The 13,981-nt window shown below is 42.0% G+C and overlaps 1 protein-coding gene across 1 annotated transcript in view; it reads right to left on the bottom strand.

The window, feature by feature from the left end:
* IL1RL1 (interleukin 1 receptor like 1) overlaps positions 1-13,981 on the bottom strand; it is a 38,654-nt gene that overhangs the window by 11,825 nt on the left and 12,848 nt on the right. The window contains exons 3-8 of the mRNA XM_067563524.1: positions 10,350-10,548; positions 9,833-10,010; positions 9,587-9,755; positions 6,188-6,253; positions 5,155-5,287; positions 4,909-5,066 (exon numbers count right to left, since the gene is read on the bottom strand). Of these exons, the coding sequence (XP_067419625.1) occupies positions 4,909-5,066; positions 5,155-5,287; positions 6,188-6,253; positions 9,587-9,755; positions 9,833-10,010; positions 10,350-10,548 (903 nt within the window). The remainder of the gene's footprint in view (positions 1-4,908; positions 5,067-5,154; positions 5,288-6,187; positions 6,254-9,586; positions 9,756-9,832; positions 10,011-10,349; positions 10,549-13,981) is intronic.

Raw genomic sequence — 13,981 nt, 5'->3', positions numbered from 1 at the left:
GGGAAACTAGCATGGAAGGCAGAGTCATCCAGAAGAGTAGTAGTGGTGGAAGAATACAGTGTACGCTGGAAGAGCCACGCCACATAGGTAGAGGCAGATGGTGGTGGAGACAGAGAGGGATGGTAGGAGGCAGAGGTGGTGGTGGTGGAAGGGGCCCTTGAATTTCCCAGGACCCCCTCATTAAAATTCTGGTACTAAAGTGGTGGGATGGCCTGGGTGATATTCCTGCTTCTGAAGGAGTTCAGCCCCTTCTGGATGCTGCTAAATCATCCCAGAAAGAGCTGACTACATGATTTTCTGTATACAGTGTTGTTGTAGCCGTGTCGGTCCCAGGATATGAAAGACAAGGTGGGTAGGACATATATTTTACGCAACCAACTTCTGTGCAAAGCTGGAAAATTCGTCTCTCTCATCAACAGAAGATGGTCTAGTAAAAGATATTACCTAACCTACCTTGTCTCTTTTACACGATTTTATGATATTTGTAATACTTTGCTATACATGTTATGTGTATAGCACCAGCAGTATGCAAGGTGACATAAGACGTTTCTGAAGAGCTAATTTGTTTCTTTTGGGTTGCACCATGCCTATTATTAAACAGACTACTAAAGAAAAATCCTTGGGACGCACACCTCAGGCCTTCCTACAGGATCTTCACATACACTTCAAATGTGCGTACACTGAGTATATTCCTAGGGGAGAAAGTGCAAACATTTCCACTGAAATGAACTTAATCTAAGAATGTTTGCCAAGAAGTGTCACCTCCTTCCATGGTAGTGATAACGAAAAAAGCACTTCTGTTTTACCCATGGGACAGGAGGCAGGAGGGAATGAATAGATTTCCCAGTCTCTCCCCACTCCTGTTTGAGCACAATCCTCACCCCTTTGTCACCTTTCAATATGATATTACAGATTTAAGGGGGACATTGTGTTTAAGGCTGGTCTTGTAGTTAGGCAATTGACTGGGACCCAGGAGATTGGGGCTCAATTCCTGGCTCTGCTGCAGACTTTCTGTGCGTCTTTGGGCCCGTCACGTAATCCCTCAGTTCTCTTTTTGTAAAATAACACTTCTTTCCATCTTGTCTACTTAGACGGTAAGTTCTTCTGAGGCATGGACTGTCTCTGACTATGTGTTTGTACAGCACCTAGCACAATGAGGCTCTAAATCCTGCATGGAGCTCTCAGCACTACTGTGATATAAACAACAATAATGGGAGTTCCTTGTGAACATATTGGAGGCAAATCACTGGCAGAAGGGGACTTGTGTGCATGAGTGGAAAGAGGCACCACTAGTTGGGTAGCAGAGGCCACTGGAAGGCGTGGGCAGTCTTGGGGATGATGGGAATAAATGGTGAAGGGGCATGGTATTTGAATTGATTTAAAAATCTGCTTGGTTCAGAAAAAACAATAAGGGAGGCATTTTAAATTATTTTTATTGCACATTTATAATTAATCGGACAACAGATATAAGAAATCCCTACTGTATCAATGATTAGACTTAAATGCCAGCTACTGTTATTTCACCATCCATATTGTTGAGCCACATTAGGAAGGAGGGGAGGCAGCTACAGTACAGAATAAGCACTCCTGGGTGTGGTACCATCAGCCAAGAATGACAGAAGCAGGGATCTTGGCGATAGCAGCAATAGACAGAAGGGGGACAGACATCACACACACCAGGCAGCAACATAGTGGTCACATTCAAGAGCCTTTCATGAATTATTATTGAAGACCTATGGATAAAAACAAAATAGGATTTGTCTTCAGCAAGGACTGGATACTTAATGATTACATTTCCCAGAATTCAGAGAGAGAAAAATTATTCTTACACTGAAAGTCAGATACGCATCGTTTAAATCATCATTTTCTTCATCCAGTTGCATATGAACACAACAAGAGATGCATATTACTATATCTATGGCTAGCAACAGTACTGCAGGACTGCACCACTGGGCTTACTTTCCTTTGATTGAAGGGACACACCCACAATAGGTCAATTCAGACCATAGCTTAGAAGTGCTCCTGGGATCCTCACTGAGCTAAGCTCACACACAGCATCTTCCATCTCTGGATGGCGAGGAGATTCCATCCCATCCTGGTGGACGATGACCTGGCCTCAATTATACAAGCCTTCATCACCTTCCGTCTGGACTACAGCAATGCAGTATACCTGAGCATGAAGCCATCAGTCTTTTGGAAACGCCAGTGACACTGAAGCACATCTCCTCAGCAACATGGGTTGCTGTAAGAACATCAAACCTGTCCTTTATGCTGGCTTCTCATAGACTATCAAGTCAAGACCAAGGCCTTATCTTCAAGGACTCAATGACATGTGCTTAGCATACCTGAGGGTGTGTCTACACTGCCCCCTTCTTTCAGCAGCATGTAGTGTACATACATACATAGTCCTCCTAAGGTATAAATAGCAGTGTAGATGATGAGGCACAGCTTAGGTGAATAAAGACCGACCTGAAGGCTGTGGGTATGTACCTGAGTACATACCCTACACAGCTCTCTACTTGCTCAAACCATGCCTACCCGTCTACACTGCTATTTTTAGCAGTGTAGTGCCCACTGCTGGAGCCCTTCTCCAACACAGGAAAGTACTCCAGCAATGGGGAAAGGGTCCAGCAGCTCCGTGCCACATGGAAAGCCTCTAGGTAGCAGGGAAAGACTCTGCCAGCACCCTGTTGCTTGAACCCTTGCCCTGCCACAGGGAAAAACTCTGGCAGCAGGGAAAGGCTGTGGTGGGGGGAGGTGCCTCACCGCAGCGAAAGGGAGTGTGGAGCTGCTGAAGACTTTTGCCGCTGCCTCCCCTCTACAAGAATCTTTGACTGACACCTGTAGCTACATGGGTGTGCTTTTCATCGTGGTGAGTAGCTGCACATACTCTACCTGCAGCCACCAGTGGTGTGTAGTGTAGATGTAGCCTAAAAGATCACCCAAAGCTCTGGAATGAAGACCATAATTAATAGCTCTGCTCCTCAGGCACAGTGGAACTTTCTATGATAAAAGTCAAGCTCCTCTGTGGAAGAGACAGAACTTTCTTCGGGGCTGATCTGAGACTGTGGAACAACCCCCCCCGGGAGCTAAGTGCATGGGGCGCTCCTTCAACCTCACTTCTCTAACATACACATATAGCAGCATATACATGAAAAAAAAAAACCCAACACCCTACCAAAACAAACCACTGCACATACAGTTCTCCCTTGGAAAGAGGATGCTAGTCATGTCACTTAATGCACTACTGGAAAGTGTTCAGTTACTATGGTGGTAAGGGTGACATAAGGACCTGAATAGAATAGAATAGGTTAGGATAGAATAGAATGGCAATCCTTTGACGCTATAAGAACTGGCAGCTCAACCTTCAACTTTTTTTTTCCAAGATCTTTAAGATTTTGTGTTTCCTGACTTTGTTCTGCACTAGCAGCAATAGTTTGCTATTCAAAAAGAGATAAAACTATGTTGTTTTAATAGTATCTTAACATTGCTGATAACAGAAACTGAGAACCTAATCAGATCACGCTGATCTGTGACTCAGATCTTGATCCTGGGGGTCCTTCTGCAGTGCACGGAGGCTGCACGGGGCTGCTTGTGCTTCAACACATGTGCAAGTGGATGCTGTGCATAGATTTAATGAAGGTTAATCTTGCTACAAAGAAAGAGTCACTGGGCAGCAACATTCTCATGAATCCAGGATTGGATCCCCTACGTGTCATTCTACTTCTCACTCTTAATTATTCATTTACACTGGACAAGGAACTCTCCACACACACACTGAGCAGACTCTAGCCCTCCAAGCACTAGACTCTGGGGGTGAAATCCTGACCCTAGCAAAGTCAATGGGGAATTTTGCCAGGATTTTACCCTGAAGCTTCAAGGACAGACTTCTACAAATACACCAACAAGACTCTCTATATTATAGTGTGTATCTACATATCTTACAATTAGAGTCCTGCACTTAGGATGAAAGAATCCAGTGCACTGCTACAGACTGGGACCAACTGGCTAGGCAGCAGTTCTGCAGAAAAGGACCGGGGGGTTACAGTGGATAAGAAGCTGGATATGAGTCAGCAGTGTGCCCTGGTTGCCAAGAAAGTTAATGGCAGATCGGGCTGCATTAGTAGGAACATTGCCAGCAGATCGAGGGAAGTAATTATTCTCCTCTATTCAGCACTGGTGAGGCCTCATTTGGAGTATTGTGTCCAGTTTTGGGCCCCCCACTACAGAAGGATGTGGACAAGTTGGAGATAGTCCAGTGGAGGGAAACAAAAATGATTAGAGGGCTGGAGCACAAGACTTATGAGGAGAGGCTGAAGGAACTAGGCTTGTTTAGTCTGCAGAAGAGAAGAACGAGGGGGGATTTGATAGCAGCCTTTAAAACTATCTGAAAGGGAGTTCCAGGGAGGATGGAGCTAGGCTGTTCTCAGTGTTAGTAGATAACAGAACTAGGAGCAATGATCTCAAGTTGCAGTGGGGGAGGTCTAGGTTGGATATTAGGAAAAACCTTTCCCTAGGAGGGTGGGTGGTGAAGCACTGGAATAGGTTACATAGGGAAGTGGTGGAGTTTCCATCCTTAGAGGTTTTTAAGGTATGGCTTGACAAAGCCCTGGCTGGGATGGTTTAGTTGGTGTTGGTCCTGCTTTGAGCAGGGGGTTGGACTAGATGACCTCCTGAGGTCCCTTCCAACTCTATCTTTTATGATTCTATAGCGCTTATATATATACACATATGCATGGTATGTATTATATTATCTGTGTTATATAGTTTGACGATGTGAGGTGGCAGTGGGAGGGATTGTACATTTTTTTATTTTACTTTTGCCAACTGAAACAAACAGCCACCTGTTTCTGACACTTTAAACTGTAGGTAAATAATATAAGGAAAGAAAATTGAAAGGCACCTTACCCTTACAAGGGACTTTGAGCTGTAAGGTCACTCTGAGCATTACATTTCCCTTTTCATTTAGTGCTATACATGTGAAATTCGACAGAAGATCCTCTTCCTTCACTTCTCCAATATTTAAAGTGGCCTCTCCATAATATTCCCGATCAGGTCCCATAAAACTAGCAGAGAGAGTTGTTACTGTTAGTTGTTAACGGACAGGAACAGTTTGCAAGATATGAAAATTATTTCACATGGTACTGTTCTTACTATTGACGGTCTTCACGAAACCTTGAAGAATTGAGATCCTTAGCTTGGATTTCATTAATATCCCATGTAACACAGGCTATATTTTGCTTCCCGATCCCCAGAAGAGCTCTACAGCTCATATTCACAGGAGAACCTAAACAAAAGTCAGTGGAATTTTGTAAATAATCCTTGACACAAGAAAAATTCCAATATAAGAGTTGTACAGACTTGCACCGAAATAATGGAAGATGTGAATTAAAACTGATTTAATCATATGTGTGCAAGTTTGTTTAGGCAAGGCCTAAAAAAAGGTTAAGAAATCTTACACTTCATGGTATAAACTGGTTATCTGCAATGGGGAGGGAGGAATTCCAACACTCCTGCAAATAGGGAATGATAGATTCATTACAGCAAAGAGTTTAGTATATTTTATTTCTTCAAGTAAATTCAGTGCTTGCAAAAGGTCAATTTGATGTCTTTGAAAGGTGGGCAGAACCCACCTAAAACTAAAGGTCCATTCCCTTTATCAAGGAAGCAGCCACAAGAACTGGGATCAACTAAATCGATGGAATAAATAATGGGGGTGAGGAGGAGCAGGAATAGGAGTGCAGATCATAGGTTTAAAACAAGGGAACCAGATGGGGACATTGAGCAGAGAACCCAGACAGAACCCACTGCTCTGCACAAAAGGTGCTAAATTGACAGCCTAGGAGAGTGAAATCTTTTAGCACAGAAGGCAGTCCAATCTATCCTCACACTCTGTTCAATGCACCCAAACCATCATTAGGAAGCAATGTGTCTAGTTATGAGAGGAGAGCTCAGTTTACATGATCATTCCTTGGCCTCTCTCCTGAGAATGGCACCAAGAGAGCTAATTAATGCCCAAATAACCCACTAACTGGAAATCAACTTTCCATCATTATGGACAGGGATGAATTCAGTCTAGTGACCTCAAGATAAGAATTCCATCACTAATTCTGTTATCAATCCCAAGCTAGACAACCCATTGCAGAACGCCATTTAAAAATGATTAAGATAAGAAGTCGATACATACCGAGCTCTACTTGTATTACATCACTTGGATATTGAATTTTGGGAGATATAGGTGAAGAGCTTTCTTCTGATATTAAGACAAAAGGAAAGCAAGTATTAGACTGGCTTACAACATTCTGATTATAGTTTGCTGTGCTAACCTTTTAGCACCACAGAGGCAGAAAGGCAAGCTAACCTCAGAACGGTGGTCCCTATATTTACTAAAATTTTCTGATGTTACTTTCATGACAAAATACTTTGGAAAATCTGTAGATTTGTATTACAGGCAAAGGTTGTTTATTAATTTTTGTTGCATTTTTACATCAATATTCATAAATAAGGGGAAAGAAGAAAGAGTATCTTTCTAAGCTTGTTGCCTTAGCTACTTGGTGGAGAAGAATAATTAGTTACACCCCATCATGTTTTCTCAGCTATTTATATCGCTTTTTGGTAACATTTAAATCTTTTTTAAAAGACAGGATGGGGAATTTCCTCAGGTATTTGAGCCAGGGACTATTGCCCATAACTTCTGCCTGGTAGATTCCCTCTTATTGACCTGTTGGCAGGAATGGCACTTTTCCTTTGGGGTAGTTGGCAATTTAGATCTCCAGTAATAACGATATTGACACATTGATAGGCCTACCTTTTCCAGTGTGCAGGCACAAGCTGTGCACAGCTGCATGCCCCTGCCTCCAGCTTTCACAGAGTAAGAGTTTAAGGCCAGAGATCATCTACTCTGACCTCCTGTATATCACAGGCCAACAACATCACCCAGCCATTCCTACACCAAGCCCAACAACTGAAATTAGACCAAAGCATTAAGCCCTTAAGCAGTGGTATAGCTACAATGATGCAAGCGGTGCAGTCATGCCAGGGCCCAGAGGATTATGGGAGCCCAACCAGCAGATGCCACTATATCTTAGGCACTGTTATAGTTATGCCACAGTCTACATATAGGCAGAGTAGGCAGCTGGCTAGCAGCCAGTTGGGGCTGTAAGGAGTAGTAAGCCACCAGGCTACTAGGGAATCATTCCTGCCTCCTCCCCAGGGACTTCCCCATCCCAGCAAGATGGCAGCTGCAGCCATGGCTCAGATGCTGAGCAGCTTGGAGCTGCTCCTGGGGACACCGCAAGTGCTGCTGAAGCTTCATGTTGCACCAAGTCCACGCCTGTTGCTCAGTGCCTGTTCCCCATCAGCCCTGCCGCCCAGGCAGAGGCCGTGGTGGTGGCTACTTCAACAGCCAGGAGCTCAACCAGAAAGATATGGGAGAGTGGACTGGAGGTTGCTAGGGGCCAGGCAAGGAGTGCAGTCATGCCAGGGTCCACTGGGTTATGGGAGCCCAGCTCAGGCTGGGATGGGATGGGGGTGTGGACTGGGGGAGGAGGGGCTGGTTCCCACAGTGGTTGAGCTAAGAAGCTCGAGGGGAAGGGTTGCAGGGGATGAGGTTCCCTTTCCCCAGGGGGTGAAGGCTGGGGGAGGGCTTCAGAGAGCAGATGGCGAGTAGGCCCTGGTCAACATTAACCTTTTTTTACTGTTAAAAATGCGTTTTATTTATGTGTATTTATTACTAATGTGGGAAGTCTCATAATTGTTCTTGTTACAGCTCTCCCAGTAGATACTAGTTACTGGTAAAATGTTTGGTTTAAAATATGGGTGCTTTATCTTATGGTGACTTCACACACAAGAATTACCAACATGAGATCTTTCTGCAGGGTTCCTGCGCTATAAAATTTAGCACTTCAATGAGAGTCAGAATTTTGTACAAGTGTGTAAATAGAACGTTGCGGTGTGTAGATAGCCAGCAAAAAGTGTGTAGACACAGTCTGCATGTTGTGTTTGTGTATTTATGGATAGGGTGGATATGTTCTGATTTTCCAAAAGGGTAAAAGTAAGCAAAATTGTAGATTTCAGAATTAGGAAGGAGTCCCTAATCTATTCTTGCACCAGGACCATCTGGTGCCTTGCTACGCTCTAAATGATTGTGGATATGTAATGAATGTACTTTGAATTGTCCTTTAGAATGGGTGCTAACTATTTATGCTAAACAACCTGTTCCACCTGGCATTTTGCTGATGCTGGGAGTACCTTTCCCAGACCTGAAGAAGAGCTCTGTATGGCTCCAAAGCTTGTCTCTCTCACCAACAGAAGTTGGTCCAGTAAAATATATTACCTCACCCACATTGTTTCTCTAAACAATTGTGAATCATAATCAGAAAAGAGGAGGGACTGAGGTGCACCAGTGCCAGAAACCCCTGCAGTGGCAGGGAATTAGTTAAGCGAGATATGCCCAGATGATCATAACAAGTGACCCAGGCCTTGTGCTGCAGAAGAAATTTGCCAACCTGTGCTGCAGATCTGACCAGAGGAAAAATTTTCAGACCCTACATATGACAATCAATTAGACCTTGAGCATTTGAGCAAGATCCACCAGCCAAGCACCCGAGAGATGAGAGAATGCTTGGTACCACCTTAGAGCACAGGCCATCTCCCTCCAGTGTCCCATCATAAGCTGTGGCCATCTCTTATGCTTCAGAGGAAGCAGACCAAAACAAAAAATTTTAAAAAATCCAACCACGTTCCAATGAAGATCAAAAACAAAATCAATTTCAAAACCTCAAATGTTGCTGCAAAATGGAATTTTTGTCCAGTCATCTCTGCCCTTGATCATGGTCACAACACTGGGCCCCCTTGAGAAGACAGCAATCAAGAGTGTACCCCAAATTCCACACCCATCTCACAAGTGGCCCCCACTCTTTCAAAATAAATGAAGACTCACACATCCACTCAACTCCTCAAAACATTTCTCTCTGCTCATATTCATCACCTCAGTCTTGTCTGGGTTGTCTCTCATTCAAAAAAAACAAAGTAAAATGGACAGTCCAAGAACTGAGAATAATCCAGAATATGCCATACAAAGAGATGGCACTGAGTTACATGTCATTAGCATATTGATGATACCATAAACCATATCCATATGACCCTCACCAAACAGCAAAGGGGACAAAATGGAACCATGTGGCACTCCACTGAGGGAGCCAACCAAGCAAGCAAGTTTATGCCTCCAGAAATAAGCAGAGCCAGAATAGCACCAAGATCAGCAAATCTATTGTCACATCCAACAGCCAGTGTTATCAGAGGCTGGTGGTGGAATATTTAATGTAGTCAGAAAGTACAGTTCAGGGCCAAGACAGTGTTGGTAGGCAGAGGGATTATTATGAGATGGAGTCCAACTTTGCTCTGTATCTCAGCTTTTTCTACCCACTAAATTGAGTTGCGAGCAGCTGGTCACAGGCTTCATCAACAAGAAGCAACAAACTAGCGGAGAGCCTTTTTCTCTTTAATTATACAAACAAAATTCACTTTGCTGTAGCAAGGCAGGTGGTGACCCTTATCTTATTGAACAGCAATATGAACATCTTACCTTTAACTATAAAAGGTCTTGTTGCTGATACATTATATACCTTTCCACTCTGTGTGTAGGTAAAATGGCAAGTATAATATCCTTCGTCAGTTTTTTGGGGACGTGTAATAAAAAGATACTTCTCTCCCATTAAATATTTTTCACTCTGTTCTTGTAGAGGTTTGCAGTCCTGGAAAACAAGACACTTTAATCATTTGGCTGTACATATGATCTGATTTTCATTGATGCTATTAGGGTTTTATTTACCTTAGACCACTTGACAATAGTAGCATTCTCATAATTGTCAATCGTAGGGCAAACAACTCTTCCAGAAATTAACGTTCCGGTGTCATTTGGGTAACGTATCTGAGCTGGGAAACAAATTCCTTGTTTGTATGGATACACCACCACACTCACTCTGGACTGTGTCGTATAATTATTAAAACTTTAAAAAAAAAAAAAAAGAAAAAAAAAGGCAGATCAGTCACAGAGGATTGTGGAATATTTCTAGGGATTAGCTAGAAATAACTTACAATTTTTACTGAATGTTATTCTTGCTTTATAAATATGCAGATGATACTATATTTCACTTTCAGTTAAAAAATTTGGAAAAAATGACCAACATAAAAATAGCAATTGGAGTATAAAAGTTTCAGGGACTCAGATGCATATCATGGAAATAAGTATGATTATACAGATAGGGATTATAACTAGCCATCTTATTAAAACAGCCATCTATGCTTATTATAGCCTTAAAACTTGCATTTTTCAATGTTCTGCTTACTAGCATACAACACAAGTGTAGTTTCCTGAGTCCTCCTTTGATGTTGGCAGAAACCAAAGAAATCGCCCAGAGGAACGTATCCGTGCTCCTTCTTCTGCAGGAATGAGCTGGTTAGTTTGTGTGTGATACCATTTGACTGTCATATTTCGATATTTTTTGGGACACTTTACAACCAAAGCCTCGCCTTCCATTGCATGAACTACAAAAGAAGAAAATTTAAAAAAATTCTGATGCTGGCTGGAGAGAAAAGACATGGCAAGCCTATAAGTGTAATCCTGGCCCCAGCAAAATCAATGCGAATTTTGACATTGATCTCAATGGGGCCAGAATGTCAGCCTGTGAGTATCCAATATTTTACATATTTAATAGGAAAATGTAATAAAATTTCAGAAGGAGCCGTGCTGATGTATTATCACTAATGCACAATATCTCAAGACACTGTTCATGGGGCAGTATGATGATCTATAATGGGACACTATATGATGTATAACAGGACAGTATGAAGATATGGCCTACACACAAAGCTGTGCCGGTTTAATTAAAGGTTAAGGTATAATTTTAAACCAAATTAAACTGGTGCTACTTTGTGTGTGGGCAATCTTCAAACACTTTATACCAGACTTATATCAGTTGCATCAGGTTGAAGCTAAATGTATATAAACCAGGTTTAAAGTGATATAAGAGTAGCCACAATGGGGGTTGCATCCATTTAACTAAATCAGCTTTTAAAGCAATTTAAGTTGAATGGATGCAATTTTCAGATGTGGACAAGCTTTTAGTACATACGTGAAAATCCAAAGTGACAAATTCTTCTCATTAAACCTATGCGTAGATAGCAGTATTTCTCAACCAGGGTACACGTACCCCGGGGGGTACACAGAGGTCTTCCAAGGGGTACATCAACTCATCTAGATCTTTGCCTAGTTTTACAATAGGCTACATAAAAAACACCAGTGAAGTCAGTACAAACTAAAATTTTATAGACAATGACTTGTTTATACTGATCTATATGTTATACACTGAAATGTAAGTACAATATTTATTTTCCAATCAATTTATTTTATAATTATATGGTAGAAATGAAAAAGTAAGCAATTTTTCAGTAACAGTGTGCTGTGACACTTTTGTATTTTTATGTCTGATTTTGTAAGCAAATGGTTTTTAAGTGAGGTGAAACTTGGAGTACACAAGACAAATCAGACTCCTGAAAGGGGTACAATAGTCTGGAAAGGTTGAGAACCACTGCTATATAGCATACCCATTTCTACAAATGCTTCACTTCAAGTTCAGATTGCATTTGTGAGTGCAACACGTTTCGTGTGAGCTAGAGAAAGGAATTTAGGTTGGATTTTGGTATGACTTTAAATTACCAGTGCACATTATATTGGGCAATAGAACCGCTTTGTGGTGTTTGTTAATTGATAGCAGCTCCATGAAGTAACAAACGCACAAAGAAACTGACTCTTGATCTCATATTTAAACTATGGAACACTGGCAACAGCAGACTTTCAGGAATCATCATAGAAGTTAATTTAGCTCCAAGAAATTTTTTGAATTTCTTCTAAATTTTCCTTCTCATGAATGATGTAATAAGTCATATGCAGAACTAATAAGTACTGTGTGAGACAGAGAGATGTCCAGATTTATACCAGAATCAAACAGTCAAAAGTAGAGCTGGTGGGGAATTTGTCATCAGAAAATTCAGTGAAATTAAAACTTGTTGTGGAAATAGATTGATTTTCAGGTTAAAATTTCTGCTTTGCCTGATTCAGAGCAGGGACTTGAACCTGGGTTTCCCACATCCCAGATGAGTGCCCGAACCACCAGGTTCTAAATTCACTCTCTCATTCTTTGGCCCAAGGAATATTTAATTATTTTTACAAACTGGAACATCTCTATGAGGAGCTCTCCCTCCCTGTCTTGTTTTTCCACACAAAAATTTGAAACTTCTCAGTTTTGTTCTAGTGTGGAATGAAACCAATTGTGACATTTTTCACAAATCAGAATTCTAGTTTTCCAGCCAGCTCTCATAAAAAAGGTAAACTCTGTCTTTTAGATTCTTTCTTTCTATATATGTAACATTTAATTTTATTACAAACACAATTGAATATTATGTTTATTACTATATAAATGAGACTATTAATCAATTCAGCATAGTTGCTCGTTATTTATATAGTTATTTATATATATAGTGGTGACAGTGTTCTTTGCAGACAGATACCTTGTCATCAACTAGGTGCCTGTAAATATTACATAGGCAGGAGGATCTATTGGGGAAAATGTATACAGGGATCAGAAGAGGAAAGAAGGTTGTACACACACACACAATCAGGGATAAATGCCAAAAATGCAGATTGCTTTAGAAATTCCTGGAAAGTAGGAGAGTAAGAAAAGGAAACCAGAAGGACTGGAGAGGGAATTCCAGGATCTGGTGAAGAGGTGAAAAGAGCAGGAAATAGTGGAAGGGAGTAGAGGAGAAATTGGAGAAGTAGGGCAAGATGAAAAGTTAAAGAAATCAAACAGAGAAAAAGAGACAGGAGGAAGGAAAACTGAGGAGAGACACTGTACCCAGTGTTCAAACTTGAGTGTGTACTTCCACATTTGGGTATAAACTGGTCATGAATTAACAGGCCCCGATACCAATTCCAGGCCCTAGGGCAGAATAGTCAATGGGCCCCCTAGAAAGGGATGGCTGCATTCCGAATGGGCTTCTGCTGGAAGTTTTTATTTATTTATCATGTGCCATGTTGGTTCCTGAGCGACTGAGGAAGTGGTATCTGATATTCAGCTTCCCAGATCCCTTGGAGTCCCAGGGAGATTAATGATGAACCCAGAAAGCTGAATATCAGATACTGCCTCTTCAGCTGTATGGGAACCTGCATGGTGCATAATCAATAAGCTCAGCTCAGGGAAGGGGTGGAGAGTGTGAACAACAGGGGCTTCAGGGGAAGGCAGTATCTGCAGGAGAGGAGGATATGTATCTACCCTCCCATCTGCCGGGCCCTTTTAAATTGCCAGGTCCCTGGGCAATTGCCCCCCTAACTTCCTCCTGTCAGCAAGTCTGTGAATAAATGTAGGATGGAAATTAGGAGGAGGAGGAGGAGTGATATTCTGGAAGAGTCTCCTGACAGCTGTACTGGGGAAAACAACCTAACTAGATTTAGGATGAAGCTTGATGCATTTATGAACGGGATTATATGACAGGGTTGCCCAAGATAACAGAGGACTGGAGTACAGCTGGCTGTATTTTAAAGAAACCTTATTAAGGGCACAGGAACAAACCATCCTGATGTGCAGAAAGAATAGCACATATGGTAGACGTCCAGCTTGGCTTAACAAAGAAGTCTCTGGTGAACTTAAACACAAAAAAGAAACTTCCAAGAAGTGGAAGCTTGGTCAGATGACTAGGGAGGATTATAAAAATGCTGCTCAAACATGCAGGAATGAAATCAGGAAGGCCAAAGCACAACTGGAGTTGCAGCAAGAAAGGGATGTGAATGGGAACAAGAAGGGTTTCTACAAGTATGTTACCAACAAGAGGAAGATTAGGGAAAGTGTGGGCCCCTTACAGAATGGGGGAGGCAACCTAGTGACAGAGGAGGTGGAGAAAGCTGAGGTACTCAATGCCTTTT

Source organism: Emydura macquarii, unplaced genomic scaffold (assembly GCF_026122565.2).
Source record: "Emydura macquarii macquarii isolate MOO-44397 ecotype Brisbane River unplaced genomic scaffold, CSIRO-AGI_Emac_v2 contig_2531, whole genome shotgun sequence".
Taxonomy (NCBI): Eukaryota; Metazoa; Chordata; order Testudines; family Chelidae; genus Emydura; species Emydura macquarii.
The sequence above is the reverse complement of the archived record's forward strand: the minus strand, read 5'-3'. Positions and strand labels throughout refer to the sequence as shown.